General features: G+C 41.7%; 1 protein-coding gene across 1 annotated transcript; it reads left to right on the top strand.

Annotated features, from left to right (window-relative positions):
- Nucleotides 1-2,113: 2,113 nt before the first annotated feature.
- tmprss3b (transmembrane serine protease 3b) lies at nucleotides 2,114-17,830 on the top strand. The gene is made up of 13 exons (XM_066655686.1): nucleotides 2,114-2,248; nucleotides 4,679-4,955; nucleotides 5,872-5,991; nucleotides 7,326-7,442; nucleotides 8,479-8,602; nucleotides 11,371-11,496; nucleotides 12,199-12,245; nucleotides 12,454-12,619; nucleotides 13,959-14,128; nucleotides 14,358-14,453; nucleotides 14,554-14,681; nucleotides 16,250-16,399; nucleotides 17,694-17,830. The coding sequence occupies exons 1-13, from the start codon at nucleotides 2,177-2,179 to the stop codon at nucleotides 17,715-17,717; spliced, it is 1,617 nt and encodes a 538-aa protein (XP_066511783.1). The 5' UTR covers nucleotides 2,114-2,176; the 3' UTR covers nucleotides 17,718-17,830.
- The last annotated feature ends 280 nt before the right edge of the window (nucleotides 17,831-18,110 follow it).

Here is an 18,110-nt window from a genome sequence, read left to right as displayed (position 1 = left end):
TCATCATCAAATGAAGAGAAAAACCCAAACAAGACTGTGTTCGCAGTCACACAGGAGTTGGTGTGTTCTCTCCGTGTCCACGTGGGTTTCCTCCGGGTGCTCCGGTTTCCTCCCACAGTCCAAAAACACACATTGGTAGGTGGATTGGCGACTAAAAAGTGTCCGTAGATGTGTGTGTTGCCCTGTGAAGGACTGGCGCCCCCTCCAAGGTGTGTCCATGCTTTGCGCCCAGTGATTCTGGATAGGCTCCGGACCAACCGCGACCCTGAACTGGATAAGCGCTTACAGATAATGAATGAATTAATGAAATGTCAAGGCTGCTTGTTTAATCAACCGCATGTATGATGTTACTTGTAGTAGAACAAAATATTTTTGTTCCATTTCATAGCTGTAGCTGTATTCTCCCTGTCCCTGTATCCAGAAAATTCTCTCTGTGTCACATGATCCTCTTCCCATTGAAAAAACAAAAGTTGGCCGCCTTCAAAATGGCCACCATGGTCACCACCCATCTTGAAAAGTTTCCCCCCTCCCATATACTAATGTGCCACAAACAGGAAGTTGCTATCACCAACCATTCCCATTTTATTAAGGTGTATCCATATAAATGACCCACCCTGTATAATTATTTAATGTGTCAGGCTTTAAAGGATTAATAAGAAAAATATAACATTGAAAGGGGTTGAAAACTTTGACGTGGAACACTTTCCCCTTGTACTCCCACTCAGTGGACAATGTATGGCCCACTTACCTCCTTTATGCATTGTGTCAGTTTAAAATTACAAAGTGTAACCCATCTGCTGTCAGCTCTCCTGTATCATTCGGTCAGAAACGGACCAATGGTGGATCATTCTCCGCACAGCAGTGACACTAATGAGGTGATGGTATAAAAGTGTGTGAGTTTTCAGTCTTTTTCATGGGGACAAAGATGTTAGGGTTACATTCAGAACAGTAATCAAGCAGTTAGTGTATGTTTCACAGAATGAATCAATTGTGTGTGTGTGTGTGTGTGTGTTTGTTTGAATATTTCAGACACAGCAGTGATGCTGATTCTGAAGTATCATTAATATATCCAGAGTTTTCCCAAAAATCCATATACATCGAGCCAAGGCCAGTTCAGTGGTCAGATGCTCCCCGCTGATGAAGAGCTAGAGGACAGCTTACACAAACTACACCTTTGCTAATTACCCTGCCATGTAACGACACACTGTGTAACATCACACTCACGCACGTCATCATCCTCAAATACATGCTCTTTAACACAAAAAGAACAAGGTCACATGGGGCAGCGTGTTCTGCTTTAAACAATACACTCATTTTCTCAAAGTGTGTTTTACAGTCTTTTTTTTTTTGTCAGATATATGCAAGGTATGTGTCCAACGCTTCTCTTTAGCCCATTATTAATATGTATTTCTTACAGTTCTCTCACAAACAATAACTGTGAAGGTATATGTAATATTTTATTGTTGTGAGAATGATGTACAAGTGAAATCCATGAATCATTTTTTCCATTGTTTAACATCTAAATAGAGAGGAATACACACTTTAAAGAGGTAAACATGCAGTGACCTCCTGTGCTGACCTTTTCATGCTTGGCCTCTTTCCCTGGCAGCAAGCTGGTGTCCCGCCCTCTCTCAGTGATTGATTCGCTGTAAACTTAATACTGAAGGAAACACACTGCAGGAGACCTGATCCACTGATGCAGTGGTCCCACAGAATACTCACCTGATCAGGTGTCTTACTGAGAGAGAGAGAGAGAGAGAGAGAGAGGGAGAGAGAGAGAGAGAGATAAAGAAAGAATTGACTCATTTAAACACGTGGACAGACTGGTTTAATTGTAACTTCATTTCTAAAACAGGGTTTTAATTATTATACCCTAAATACAGGTGTTTGTTTCCTGGTCCTTTTATGTGATGTTGTTTTACTCACTCAGCCGTGTGGGTGATCCAGGTCGGCACAGTCTTTGTCAGATTCTTTAGCTTTATCCAGTAAGTCGACTGACAGAAGACTGATAGTCTTTCAGCCGCTGCTTTCTTGATTTGTGTCGATCAATCCTGCAGTTTTCTGCCCACTCTTCTGGCTTTCTCTTCTCCTTTTCCTCGCTGTGCTCATCACCATTGACTCTCTCTGGACATTTTCTTCCACTGAGAGGCAGAGATGAAAAGCTGAGAGGGATGTGATGGCTTCTCCTGAGAGGAAAGCTGAAGAGGGACAGGTGCCCACCAAAGAAGGAGAAAACCCTGTGGATAAGGTAAGGAACTATGCTATGGTTATTTGATATGGATCAATCACTCAGTGATAGCATAGGGCCTGATAGGTTAGTGATGTCATGGATCCCGTTTTAATAACATGATTGTTATTTATAATGCAACTTTCATTAAGTGAAAACTCCAAAGTGCTGTTCTGCCAAGTGTTGAGACATGTTTTCCAGAGGGTTGAGTCCCATGTAATAAAACACATACTAGCTTCAATATCAATTTGAAGTAAACTATACTGTGAAAGATTAAAATGTTTCAGTGCCATTGAAAAACAAGTTTTGGTTCATTAAATACGTTTTCAGTAAAACTCCATATAATGATTTCCCCTAAAGCTGCAAACCAGCACCGTTTATGTTCATCTAATATTTCTGAAGAATCTAGAAAATAGAGGCAACAACAAACAGCAGTGAGTTCTCAAAAAAGAGGTGGAATAAGCACAGGAAACTCCACTCCGCTTCAATTAGGGACTTTGTGTGGAAAATTTACCAAAGTTTAAATGGCAAAGGAAAAAAAACCAAACAATTTTAAATTTATGCCAATTTTAGCAGTGCAATATTTAGCAGTGGGCATTATGTGTCTAAAGTGTAATTTAAGCTGTTTACATAATGTAATTTTATTTTATTAATCTATTTTTGTATTTACTACTATGAGGGAATATGTATCTCGGTTATTCACTCAATTTACACTTGTGTTAATGTGATGTGACAAATAACCGGTTTCCTTTTGATGGACACAAGGAGCTATGAAATGTGCTTGAGTTTAAATGTCTTTACTGTTTTATAGATTCAAGCATTTACATTTTCATAGTTAGGGGTGTGTGATGTGATATGTATTGGTTTATGTAAAATCAATTATTACAAATTTAGCATAAGGTTATCCAACTTACAGAAAAAGGGGAAAATGTCATGGGTTAAGGCGCTCTACATGAATATTTAAATGAATAACAGAATGTAAGCTTCTTGTCTTAAAAATGCCATTTTGGGTTATGTCCTCAAGTAAGGTGGAACCTCCAGGTGCTGTATTGTCTTGTTAGTAGGTGACCTGGCCGTGTGGGTTTCCTCCAGGTGACTGTCTGTGAGGAGTGTGGTGTGTTCTCTCTGTGTCTGTGTGGGTTTCCTCCGTGTGACTGTCTGTGAGGAGTGTGGTGTGTTCTCTCTGTGTCTGCATGGGTTTCCTGCGGGTGACTGTCTGTGAGGAGTGTGGTGTGTTCTCTCTGTGCCTGCGTGGGTTTCCTCCGAGTGACTGTCTGTGAGGAGTGTGGTGTGTTCTCTCTGTGTCTGTTTGGGTTTCCTCAGGGTGACTGTCTGTGAGGAGTGTGGTGTGTTCTCCCTGTGTCTGCTTGGGTTTCCTCAGGGTGACTGTCTGTGAGGAGTGTGGTGTGTTCTCTCTGTGTCTGTGTGGGTTTCCTCCAAGTGACTGTCTGTGAGGAGTGTGGTGTGTTCTCTCTGTGTCTGTGTGGGTTTCCTCCGTGTGACTGTCTGTGAGGAGTGTGGTGTGTTCTCTCTGTGTCTGCATGGGTTTCCTGCGGGTGACTGTCTGTGAGGAGTGTGGTGTGTTCTCTCTGTGCCTGCGTGGGTTTCCTCCGAGTGACTGTCTGTGAGGAGTGTGGTGTGTTCTCTCTGTGTCTGCGTGGGTTTCCTCCAGGTGACTGTCTGTGAGGAGTTTGGTGTGTTCTCCCTGTGTCTGCGTGGGTTTCCTCCCATGGTCCAAAAACACACGTTGTTAGGTGGATTGGTGACTCAAAAGTGTCCGTAGGTGTGAGTGTGTGAGCGAATGTGTGAGTGTGTGTGTTGCCCTGTGAAGGACTGGCGCCCCCTCCAGGGTGTGTTCCCAATGATTCCAGGTAGGCTCCGGACCCACCATGACACTGAACTGGATAAGGGTTACAGATAATGAATGAATGAATGAATGAATGAATGAATGAATGGAGTATAGCTACTTTGAAATTTCCACTTCTGTTTGTGTTATGAGGAACATTTAAGAAATTACATGCCAAACCTTGCTTTGTATAACTGTATTATGTAAATGGACTAGTGTTCATTAGCAAATCACAGAGATGATTAGACACATAAAGACTTAAAGTTGTTAAACGTAAAATTATGACTTTAGAAATGACCATAGTGTTGAGCCTCTGTGATCGATGAACTGCATGTTGTGAGCCTCTAAATGCTTCAATGTGTTTGAAGATGTTGTTTGCAAGCTGCTGAGGTAATGATCTCTTGGGGGTCGTTAGGTCTGATGAGTGCTTGGTTGTTTAACAACGTAACGGGATATAAAGCCATTTTACAGGACACTAGGCACTCTATGATGCAAACACTGTAGCTTCATGTTGTTAATGTATTTGTTTTTCTTTTCCATTCACACACTCCCTCATTCATATATTCACACACACTTACATACTCTAACATACACACATTCTCCAGGCCAAGGAAGATGAGTCAGGCCATGCCGAGGCAGAAGCAGAAAGTGATGAAGACTTGCCCACAGTTGAGACCCCCACAATTTTCTATGTAAGCCCTTTCAACAGTCCAAAGGGCTCCAGACCTCCCCACCTCTTTGACCCCGGCAGCCAGGACCCACACGTTCCTATTGGCTGGCCAGACAAGACCTCCGCTCCACTACCAATCTATACAATACACTCCACCCAGAACACACACAACCCTCGGATGTCCGTCATCAAAGTGCAGCCCTTCGTCCAAGGTATGCAGAGTGACCTTCAGCCTAGAGAGTACAACAGCCTAGAGAGGAGTTTATACCTTGTTTAAGTATAAGACGTTTAAAGTGTTTGAGGCATAGGCTGTATACAGTTTGAAGCTTGTATAGCATAGTGGATAACACCACTGCTCTCCAAGCAGAAACCTGAGGCTCAATTTCAAATGGGAAAGAACAACATGCAATACAAAAAAAACACATTTTCAACATGCATACACTCAAATTAATTACATTATATTACAAGGCTTCTTTTCCTTAAGGCTTTCCTTCCTTATCTCATTATATACTGATATTATTTCTGTGCCTTTTCACTTAGTGCAATGTTAATCAGTTTTTAAATATAGGTAGAAGTGTAAATTGTGTGAAACAATAGATTAATATTATTATTATAATTTAGTTTAAGAATATAATGAATAGAATAGATAGAATGTGTGATTGTATGTCACTCTGCAAAGGACTGGCGCCCCCTCCAGGGTGCGTTCCCGCCTTGCGGGAGTTTATAAATATAGGTAGAAGTGTGAATTGTGTAAAACAATAGATTAATATTATTTTTATAATTTTGTTTAAGAATATAGTGTAGATAAAATGTGTGAATGTGTGTCACCCTGCGAAGGACTGGCGCCCCCTCCAGGGTGTGTTCCCGTGATTCAGAGTAGGCTCCGGACCCACCGTGACCTTAAAATGGATAAGCGGTTTCAGACAATGAATGAATGAATGTTTCAATGTGATTGACCATAAATAAGTAATGTAATTGCCTCATTGTGTTGCAGAAGCAAAGTGTACTGGGTCTGATTAAATGGTTAAATGCTTTTCTTATCAGTGTTTAACTTGTAATCTCTTATCAGATTTTATCTCATTCTCTCTCTCTCTCTCTCTCTCTCTCTCTCTCTCTCTCTCTGTAAAGGAGATGTATCAGAGTCCATGTCTCTGTGTTGGCCATATATTTCTCGCAGGTTGCTGGTTCTGCTGATAACTGTTTGTGTGCTGATAGCAGTGAGTGTGATTCTAGCCATTGGTCTGGGAGGTGAGTTTGTTGTGTGTGTGCGGGGTTTGTGCACCAAGAATCATATTGTGGACCAAAACTTGTTTATACACTCACAATGTGGGGACTTGTCTTTCTTGTGTAACTCAACATGTTTTATGTTTTGGATTAACATTATTTTTAAGCTAGTAGCGCTTATGGAAATGTTAATGGTAAGTCTGACTAAAATGAATGGAAGGCTAAGTAATGTCCCCACAATTCACAGAAAGAGGAATGTGTGTGCAGGGTTATCAGAGTGTCTTGTCTTCCTGTTGTAAGACATCTTAAATATCTTGGCACTAATATTTCATGAGCTGCGCCCTGTGATTAAGCAGCATGATCCTGCACTTTAGGAGCAGAGCTTATTTGAGGCCAAGTGCTGTTTAAAATTAGCATGCTAATCCTGAGGTGTGAATGTGACAGAATGTAATCAGTGTGTTGAAGGTTTACAGGTCTTTAAATGATTTTATTGGACACTTTACTGGAATGTCTTTGTTTCAAGGCTTAGTCTTTAAAGCCTGAAAATTGTTTCTAAATCTAAAATAAACAGTGAATAATGCCATTGCATTCATTTATTTCTCAGAGAATACAAATGTCTTGTTTAACATCCAGAAATTCTCAGCATATATGGCCTGCAAATACAACATGTATTATTACTGTGTTTATTTCTTCAGTATTTTTATAAAATATGTAAAACAGCAGGAAATTCCATGACCTTTAACCTTTTGACATCGCGTTTGTTAATATTGCACAACATTTTTTTTAGTATAGTTAGGGTGACCAGATCTGAGATGGTGAAAAAGTGGACACGTCTCCGGGGGGGTGGACGACTACTGACGTGCAGACTGACCAATTAAATGTTTACAGAGAAGGTTATCGACCAATAACGGTAGCTCTACAGTCAGACCGTCCAATCAGAAGACTTTAGGCTACTTCACCACGCCCCCTTCATACTCAAGCGAACCAATCGGAGTAGGGGAGGGCGGGACTAGTTTGTGAACGAAACGCTTCTCGAAGTTCTATGTAAACTCTAGAAAAACTAAATCCCGGACTTTTGTGAAATTCCGCCCAGACATTTTTTTAAGTCTAAAAAAGAGGACATGTCCGGGTAAAAGAGGACGTCTGGTCACCCCAGTTTACTACATCATTTGAACACAGCAGCTGTCCTTCATTGTGTGAAAATTTCAAGATTAATGGATTAATCATTTTTATCATTCAAAGCTTTTTTATCTCCATCTATAATTTTCCAATTTTGGAGAGACATGTTTTTTTTAAGAAAGCAATGTAAAACACTGGAAGATGGCTATGAGAGTTTTACTGTCACTCTGTTTTCACAGTGGGTCTGAGCTGTTCTGGAAAGTTCCACTGTGTCTCTTCAGCTCAGTGTATAAAGACTTCTGCTCTCTGTGATGGAGTTAAAGACTGTGGACAGGGAGAAGACGAACTCAACTGTGGTGAGTGTAGTGTAGATACACACACACAACCTGAGTTTATTCATTCCTTAAACCATATTATTATTCAGACTTAATATTCAGTAATTACTCTAAAAAAACAAAGCAGCACGGTGGTGCAGCAGGTAGTGTCGCAGTCACATAGCTGGAGGTTGGAGGTTCGAGTCCCATTCCAGGTGACTGTCTGTGAGGAGTGTGGTGTGTTCTCCCTGTGTCTGCGTGGGTTTCCTCCAGGTGACTGTCTGTGAGGAGTGTGGTGTGTTCTCTCTGTGTCTGTGTGGGTTTCCTCCAGGTGACTGTCTGTGAGGAGTGTGGTATGTTCTCCCTGTGTCTGCGTGGGTTTCCTCCGGGTGACTGTCTGTGAGGAGTGTGGTGTGTTCTCTCTGTGTCTGTGTGGGTTTCCTCCAGGTGACTGTCTGTGAGGAGTGTGGTATGTTCTCCCTGTGTCTGCGTGGGTTTCCTCCGGGTGACTGTCTGTGAGGAGTGTGGTGTGTTCTCCTTGTGTCTGCGTGGGTTTCCTCCGGGTGACTGTCTGTGAGGAGTGTGGTGTGTTCTCCCTGTGTCTGCGTGGGTTTCCTCCGGGTGCTCCGGTTTCCTCCCACAGTCCAAAAACACGCATTGGTTGGTGGATTGATGACTCAAAAGCGTCCGTAGGTGTGAGTGAATGTGTGTGTCTGTGTTGCCCTGTGAAGGACCCCCTCCAGGGTGTATTCCCGCCTTGCGCCCAATGATTCCAGGTAGGCTCTGGACCCACCGCGACCCTGAACTGGATAAGGGCTTACAGATAATTAATGAATGAATTAAAAAAAACATAAATGATATGACGAATCTTAGAAAATTAAATGAAAGGCAACAGCAAGTTGTGCTTAGCGCTTAGTCAACCTAAATCAACCTAAAAGCAATCTTCTTAACACACACCCCGATTATATTAAACCAGTTCATATTTCATTATTTCAAAATCCTTGTAGTCCCTTAACTTTTCATTGGCTTGTAGTAATATCTTTTCTCACCTCCTCTTTATTCTCCCCTCTCCTTTCAGTGAGGCTGAGTGGACAGCATGGTGTTCTGCAAATCCGCAGTAAGGGTGTGTGGAGGTCTGTGTGCTGGGAGACCTGGAGCTCCAGTCTGGGCAATTCTGCCTGTAAACAGCTGGGCTACAACAGGTACAACAGCAGGGTTCATGTTACTTGGAGAAAAGCCAATGTTTCCTCAGTCAGACGGAACAAACCCAGGCCTTTGCCTTCAGTCCTAGAGTCTAATGTTCACACCAGGTTCTAACACTCAGATGTAACACTGAGTCACAGATGACCTGTGTCAGTTTTGCTGGATTAGCAACTAAACGTTACAGGGCAGTACAATCTCCATGATCAAGACTGGGCCAAGCATAATCAGAACACAAGCGTAATGAAACTAAACTGCTGCATTATGCACAGTGGGCCCATGAAGTATTTTACCTTTCTGCTGTGTTTTCAAGTACATCTCATCTCTTAGAGCTCAGCAGGGATTCATCGTACTACATCACAGATTTGTTTCATGTTTTCTGCTTGCCCTGTGTTTTTCTTGTAGGTGTGTAGGTTGTGTGTGTAGGTTGTGTGTGTGTTTTACGCAGCCCACCGTGGCGCGTGGGTGTAATACTGTTCCCTTTATACCCAGCAACACAATTAAATGCTTAAGTAATCCTATTAAAATCAGTCTAGTATTAAACGAAGGGGAAAATCATCCCCAGCAAACACACTCATGCCACAAGTAGGTCAGGATGTTAATTTTAACCAATGGTAAGCCCTTTCTCCAGCATTTCTATTCAATTTGTTCCATGTGAACTGGTGTCATCTTGTTTAATTGCTTTAATTGCAGTCAGGATCTGTGGCAAGTGTGGCATTACTGTTTTTCAATTTCTTGAAAACAATCTACTTTACAAATTAGCCTTGACTGACCTTCTATCGAGATTGATTACAGTGCTGCAGACAGCACTCAAACATTAATGAGAATGAGTTGTTATATTAAAGTTGTTCATTATTCTGTGTGTGTGTGTGTGTGTGTGTGTGTGTGTATTTTCAGTATCATAATGCAAGGGTAGAAGTTTCCAGTTGCCCAGCTAACTTAATCACATTCCCAGAATGTTCCCCAACATTAGCCTAAAGTTCCATTTTGGTTGTCAAAATGTTGCATTGTTACGTTCCCTCTACTGTCTTTTGTCCAGTTTCTTAAAGGTTAAGCACCACTTAATGGACCTCCATGAATATTTCACATTATTTTAGTTACTGACATATATAAGTATGAATTAAAATGAAAATAGCAGCTTAATTTGCTTTAAAACTGACAATTTTATTAAATTGACGGAAAAACCCGAGCTCGCTACGGAAATTCTTGAACACAGCCGTGACGTCACTGGTGGACAACAGCTGAACAACGTCGCGGTAAAACACCGTTATGACTGACTGTTATGACAGTATCTAGCTAAATAACCAACATTATTCATGACAATAGCCTAGCAATAAGCTAAACTCAAATTTAGAGGTACCGTTATTCTTGTAAATGTGATCGAAGTCGAACTCGAATTCATCCGACACTATAAACCTCCGTAATGCAGCTACGTAGCCGAGCCTTACATCCTTACATGCCCATATTGTTGGAAAAGCACCAGTGAAATGAGCTACAGATAACGGAGTGAGCGGATGGTCCTTTCCAAAGTGCCTGTTTAAAGTTGACAAATTTAGTCCATTTTCTGGATATTTTGGGATCTTTGGGCCATTTGTACACAGATGTCCCACTGTACATTGAATGATTGCAGCCAAAAACAACACACCTTTTCGTCATTTTGTATTAAATTAAGTGCAACTTCTAGAGTTGTTGTCCACCATCTACGTCACAGGCAAGACGCCTATTAGAGTTTCCGAACACCGTTGGGGGGGGGTGGTATGCTTAGCCTTTAAATTCTTAGAATGTTGTTTTTACGAACGTCACTGTAACCTCATTTACAACAATAATTTAACATTCTAGAAATATTGTCATGGAATGTTCTCAGAACATTTAAATATACATTCTCTTAACATTCCTCCAACCTTCCATTTGGGGTCGTAGTTGAAAATGTAATGATGAATGAACCAATAGAAATGCTCCAAAAATATCTGGAAACAATCTTTTTACAATGACTTCCATTGAAGTTGGAAAGTTACTGTTTTTGAAAGATGTTTTTCATTGAACAGTGACGATATGCACACGCCATGTTAAACATCACTGTTATTATAATATTGCCATTTTTTCTTCTGATAAATTGTGCCTAATAATTAATAGACCAGGGCCATCTCCAGAACAATTAGAACAGTGGTGCATTACATTTAGCACATACAAAATGGATCACATTGTGAACAAATTATGCTTTTCTATCAGAAATGTGACCATAAAACAAACGCAGGTTAGGCTCAAATGTCTTTCTTATTCACCAGCTTCGTGATATATACATTTCACATTTAGTGGTGTGGCAGTTAAAGAGGAACTGTGATTTCAAACACAAAACTGGTGCCAAGGAGAACAATTTAACTCGGTGTGACCTGGTCTTCTCTGCTTCTTTCTCTATGACTTGTGTGACTTGTGATCTGTGCTGAAGACTAATCCTGACAAATCCTGCCTGTCTCTACCTCACATTTAAGCAGTAGTCCTGCTCTTTTTGGTTTTGTAAGCTCAGTGTTATAAATGCCATATCAATACACATATTTTTTCTGTCATTGTGGAGTGTACAACACAGTAAGTCGGGGGCCCTGTCCATTAATGTCCCTCTGATTAGCAACGACCCAGGTACTGACTATGCACAAGCTAATAGAATACGCTACAGGTTCTAAACAATTCTATAAAGACACTAATCTTGTTCTCCTCTGACATTCTGACACTGCTCTAAAGTATGTATTCAATCATGGCTCTCTGACTCTTACAGCTATGTGAACACCTCCCCTGTCCTTCTCTCCTCTGTGGAGAAAGCCTTCAGGAAGAGTGTAGTGACACTAAATCCTAACCTGTCATCTCTACAGCTCTCCAAAATCCACAACCCTTCCTACCTCGGGTAAGCTTCTCCCAGCTCAAGTAAGCTTTGCCCACCACAGTCCTCCATTGGACCACCATGGGTTTCAGCGCTTCTGAAGGCACTTGTCAGGACAGATTTACACCAACATTAACCCCAAGCTCTAATGTGTAACACATACCGTTTAAAGGTTTAGTTACTGGATGTCAGGTTGTTGAAAGTTAAGCTTTGAAACCCAAAGACCTCGATTGACCATCTCACATTTGCAGAATGATCCCTCCAGGCAAATCAAACGTTTAAGCGTGTTAACTCTTCAGTGTGGCGTTGTTTAAACGCTAAAAGACATGATATAAGCAGTCAATGCCTGCTTTGAAACGGCAAAGTTCAAAAGAGCCTCAAATCGTTGGATTCCAACAGCCAGGGTTTCTCACATCATAAACCTAAGGAACCAAACCTGTCTACTTTTGGCAGCAAGGACTTTGTGCTATAGTAGTCAAAGTTTCTGTTTTTGAGCCATTAAAATTTAAATAGACCTACAGTTTATATTCATAATGCTCACCTCTAACAAAATAATCTGTAGCATTAGAAAGTTTACAAGTTTCTTCTAATATCTATTGGGATCAGTGGTATTTCCTGAAAGCAAACTTTTATAAAACCACAGGCTTATTACACCATTACGAGGCTTATTCAGAAACTATACTGACTTCAATGTAAACCAATGAAATAATGTCTGTTTTTCTCTAGGGGATTTCAGTGCATGTCTGGGCTGATCACAGTACTTAACTGTATAGGTGAGCTACGCTAATATGGCATTATTTGTGTTAAGTGTGTATTTGCCTGTGGTTAAAGCTCATCTTCTGTCATACTTTTTAATATGTATTACAATACTTCTATTTTTACTATAAAAACTTGTTTTCTAGACCAGCTTAAAGAATAGCGCCATGAAAAATTAAATGTGTCTAGACATGTGAGTGTTTTATAACATTGTTTACTTTGTAGCGTGTGGTAACAGACCCGGTCTTAGGAGCCGTATCGTTGGGGGAGCTATAACTGTCCCTGGTCAGTACCCCTGGCAGGTCAGCCTGCAGTATCAGAACCAGTATCTGTGTGGAGGATCACTGATTACTAACCAGTGGATAGTCACTGCTGCACACTGTGTTTATGGGTGAGACACAAACATGCACAAATTCATCTGTATAAACCTGTTAGCACTTGTATTTAAATTGAATCATATTTTTCATATGCATGGTGGCACAGCAGGTAGTGTGGCAGTCACACAGCTCCAGGCACCTGGAGGTTGTGGGTTCGTGTCCTGCTCCGGGTGACTGTCTGTGAGGAGTGTGGTGTGTTCTCCCTCTGTCTGCGTGAGTTTCCTCCGGGTGACTGTCTGTGAGGAGTTTGGTGTGTTCTCCCTGTGTCTGCGTGGGTTTCCTCTGGGTGACTGTGAGGATTTAGTGTGTTCTTCCTGTGTCTGCGTGGGTTTCCTCCGGGTGTTCTGGTTTCCACCCACAGTCCAAAAATACACATTAGTAGGTGGATTGGCGACTCAAAATGTCTGTGAGTGAATGTTTGTGTGTGTGTTGCCCTGTGAAAGACTGGCGTCCCCTCCAGGATGTATTCCCACCTTGCGCCCAATGATTCCAGGTAGGCTCTGGACCCACCGCGACCCTGAACTGGATTACAGATGGGTTACAGATAAAGAATGAATGTAAAGAATGTAATTTGGAATCGGTGGTATATAAAATGCTCTTTTCAAGAGTTACATATTCAGAGTATTTGCAGCGATGGGGATTGAACCTATCTAAAGTGTTCAATGCTTCTAAAAGGCAAAAGCTAATATAATGTTCATCAAAATGGCTATATATACACTGCCAAATGTCTAAGAAATTCATTCATTCATTGTCTGTAACTGCTTATCCAGTTCAGGGTCGCAGTGGGTCCGGAGCCTACCCAGAATCAATGGGCGCAAGACAGGAACACACCCTGGAGGGGGCGCCCATCTTTCACAGGGCGGCCAAAGAAATTGTTTTACTATTGTTCTGCAATACATAACATTTTTAAATTTGTAAATGCAAAGAAATGTATTTAGTGATTTATCAGTATTTTACCATTTCCTAAATTACAGGTCAAAAGTGAGAGAACATTTAGGTCATTTTTGGTAGTAAATAAATGGCTAGATGTGTCTCTGCCTACAAATGTTGTCAATATTGTTTTCATCAGTCTCAGAAGAATAATATTGCTTATAAAAAAATCTTAACTGGAAAATTTATGTTAAAATATTGTGTCTGTGCTTGAACAATAGAACAATCCTGCAGTTTAAGAGCTTAAATCCTTTGAAATCAACAAAGTTTAGCGCAATATGTGGGTAGAAGCAAAGAGCTGACACATTATGAAACATTTCATGTCCTTCTCTCTGTCTTTCTACATCATCTGTTTAGATGAGCAGTATGGCAGTGATAACACGAAGCACTGCGTAATTCCTCTCTTCTTCCCTCATGTTGTAGCTTTGCTAATCCAGCATCATGGTCAGTGCGAGTGGGAATAGTGGAGCAGCCTGTGAATGGAGCGACAGATCTCTCTGTATCCAAGATCCTCTACCATGGTTCATATCGCCCAGAGAGCCTTAGCTATGACGTTGCACTCATTAAGGTGGCACAGCCAGTGACTTTCAATGGTGAGAGTTTAATTATGATAGACCTTAAGGGCTGTTTTACTTGTGATATATTTTTGTTTTTAGAAACAATATATTACAGAATAAATGCAAGTTAAGTCTTACTGTATTAACACCTGCTGAATACGCTCCTCTGCTCTGTTCTCAGATTGAGTAAAAGAGACAAAGGGTCAAATGGCAGTGCATTATGGTAAATGTCTTTTCAAATTTTAACTGACCTCCTCAACCACAGGTCAGGTGCAGCCTATCTGCCTGCCCAACTTTGAAGAAAGTTTTACAGCTGGATCTGTGTGCTGGATCTCAGGTTGGGGGGCTACTCAAAGCGGAGGTGAGCAAAGGTGGTACTCTTGTTTCAGGTGGAAATTTATGGAGCTTAGAAATGTAAGTTATTTGTGTATTTCTGTTCTGTTCTGGTTGTGTGTGTGTAGGAGAGGTGAGTGTGTCTCTGCACTCTGCGCTGGTTCCTCTCCTCTCCTCTAGAGAGTGTGGAAACTCAAAGGTTTCACCCTGGAACATCTGTGCTGGGTTCCCGGGGGGAGGAGCCGACACATGCCAGGTATGATCAAATTTCAGAGTTATGGATAAATACGTTTTAGAACATTTATATTACACTGTAAAAAAGATGCTGATGTAAAACGTATACTTGTGTGCTTATACTGCCCTACTGTCTCTAAGAGAATAGAGTCTTTTCAGCCAGTTGTACCCAGGATCTCATTCTTTTGGTTCTTACAGAAAGCTCATGACCATAGGTGAGGGTTGAGATGTAGATTGAACAGTAATTTGAGAGCTTCAGCTCTCTCTTTATCACAATGGACCGGTACCAATCTGCCTGTTTTCTGACTGAGTCCCGTGGTCTCAGATGTGGAGGTACTGATTCTCACCCCTGCCGCTTCACATTCGGCTGCAAACTGTTCCAGCAAGAGCTGGAGGTCCCGGCTTGGGATGGGCAGTAGTCCATCTCCAACTGGGAACCAGTCTGACTTACTGCCAGCAATGCAAACCAAGGTCTGTTTATATAGGGACTGGATAGCTCCTGGGGCGGCACGGTGGCGCAGCAGGTAGTGTTGCAGTCACACAGCTCCAGGAACCTGGAGGTTGTGGGTTCGATTCCCGCTCTGGGTGACTGTCTGTGAGGAGTTGGTGTGTTCTCCCCGTGTCCGCGTGGGTTTCCTCCGGGTGCTCCGGTTTCCTCCCACAGTCCAAAAACACACGTTGCAAGTGGATTGGTGACTCAAAAGTGTCCGTAGGTGTGAGTGTGTGAGTGAATGTGTGTGTGTCTGTGTTGCCCTGTGAAGGACTGGCGTCCCCTCCAGGGTGTATTCCCGCCTTGCGCCCGATGATTCCAGGTAGGCTCTGGACCCCCCGCGACCCTAAATTGGATAAGCGGTTACAGATAATGGATGGATGGATGGATAGCTCCTAGAAATGAGCCCAGTACCCCATTCTCCTGGAGCTCCACCCACAGAATGCCCTGAGGGACACGGTCGAATGCCTTCTTCAGATCCACAAAGAACATGTGGACTGGCTGAGCAAACTCCCATGCACCCTCCAGGATCCTAGCGAGGGTAAAGAGCTGGTCCAGTGTTCCACGGCCAGGACGATACCCACTTTGTTCCTCCTGGATCAGAGATTCAACTATCAGTTGAACCCATTACCCCTGCATTTACTGGGGAGGCTGAGGAGTGTGATCCCATATAGTTGAAAGACATTCTCCATTCTCTCTTCTTAAAAAGGGGAACCACCACCCCAGTCTGCCAGAGGCACTGCCCATGATGTTGCAAAGCCTTGAAGAACTTGGGGCGGATCTAATCCACTCCCGGCTTGAGCCACAGTAACCCTACTCTGGGCAAGGGAGCCTCCATCCTTGCTGTTCTCTTTTTCATGGGGGACTTGTGGATCACTTAGGACCAATTTGCCTTGGGAGACCCTACCTGGGGCTATTGCCGTGGATAACATAGCTCCCAGGCTTACGCAGGCAGGCAAACCTTTCCACCAAGTTAAGGTGGTGATCCAAAGAGGGGAAATACTATGTTAACATTTTACTAATGATTCATAGTGAGTGATATACATCATGTTCACCGTAGTAACTGAAGTGTCTACACCCATGTGTCTCTGTGATTTTAGGGGGACAGTGGTGCTCCACTGGCATGTGAGCATTCAGTGTGGAAACTAGTGGGAGTGGCAAGCTGGGCTCTTGGTTGTGGACAATCACACAGCCCAGGGATTTACACCAGTGTAGTTCATGCCTTACCATGGATACACCAGAACCTGCAGGTGAGAGGGAATCTTGTTGCCAGTTTTGTGTGCATTGTGCTGTACGTTGGAGTTGCTGGGATGATGTACAGGCATTTGAAGAAATGCGGTGCTCTATACTAGACACCTCAGTTGAGAATAGGACCAGGTTTCGAGATCGGGAAGAACAAAGCATTCCTGCAATGTAATACTAAACCTCTGGTACCTGACTGTGAAACAGAGAACAGTTGCCAGATTAGATTTTTCAGTAACTAGAGAAGCAACACTGATAAAGACAACAGCCAAAAGGCTGAGAATCTCTCACAATTTTATAACTTTAGCACCAAACCATAGCACCATTTTACGTTTCTTCCAATTCCAGTCTGTAATACTCTAGTATAGAAAACCCTGTAATTTTACAATAAATACTGTATGTTTTACAGTAGCACATCCAAGTACAGTCCCCTGCTGGTTTTAAATGAGAAATGATTCTACTTCTCCTCAACCACCCCTCCTTTGAAGTTTATCATGCCACATGTTGTTTTTGGCTGTTACGAAATATAATGATGTGTGCATGTGTGTACAGGGTGGGCCAGTTATATAGATACACCTTAATACAATGGGAATTGTTGGTTGAAACTACGGATACTGGAAGCCTGTGCTAGAATTTTTCCTGTGGTGTTGCTATCAGTGTGTGAAGAGTGGTTGCATTGACAATCCAACACAATGGGCAGCACTTTGAACACATTTTATAAGTGGTCAGAAACTTGTAAATAACTCACGAAAGAATAAAGTTATGTTAAAATCAAGCACACCGTTGTTTTACTTGTGACATTTCCAATAAGTTTGATGTGTCACATGACCCTCTTCCCATTGAAAAAAAACAAAAGTTGGATCCAAAATGGCCGACTTCAAAATGGCCACCATGGTCACCACCCATCTTGAAAAGTTTCCCCCCTCCCATATAATAATGTGCCACAAACAGGAAGTTAATATCACCAACCATTCCCATTTTATTAAGGTGTATCCATATAAATGGTCCACCCTGTAGAGTTGTACTCAACAGCGGTAGTTTAGATTCTTGAGGAGTCTTGGAAGACATTTTTTTGACATTAATTCGTCTAATGACCATTAATCCATCTGAATACATCCTTTTAATATTATGTAAAACCACAAAAATGTCAGATGTTTGCAATTTAAGAGGAAAACATTCCTCTGATGTGACTGGTGTTACAGGACATACCGTTCAGATTTATCATCCGGGATCAGCACTAATTTCGCTTTTTGAATCATTATCCACTTACATCTTGATTTCTGGTCTCTTTATGTCTGCTAGAAAGAAGAGGAGCAGACAGCCTGACCTGCTGAAGTCCTGTCTGAACTGTTACTACCACAGAACTCCACTCAGGAAGAAAATTGCTGATTGAACCTATGTGGATCAACAAACAGAAAATGATCATTTTCAGTGTCTTATATGGGAAGAGAAGTAGATTCAACGTAATTTAAATATACTGTCAACCTAAACAACTTTTAAGCTGTTGAAATATGTTTGAGGAAGTAATAATGTACTTGTATCTATTTATATAGCTACAGATTTATTTATATAACCGGTTTATATTTATTTATGCAGATTCACTAGCACTTTAACACATTTTTCTTTATGTAAAGTTTAACAGATAATGTTACCTTAAAGATAGGTTATTAGTCCATCAGGGTATAAATAGGTTAATCAAGTATGAAGTGTGTATTTTAC

Source organism: Hoplias malabaricus, chromosome 2 (genome assembly GCF_029633855.1).
Source record: "Hoplias malabaricus isolate fHopMal1 chromosome 2, fHopMal1.hap1, whole genome shotgun sequence".
Classification (NCBI taxonomy): Eukaryota; Metazoa; Chordata; class Actinopteri; order Characiformes; family Erythrinidae; genus Hoplias; species Hoplias malabaricus.
Note: the sequence above shows the minus strand (reverse complement) of the source record. Positions and strands in the feature narration are given on the sequence as shown.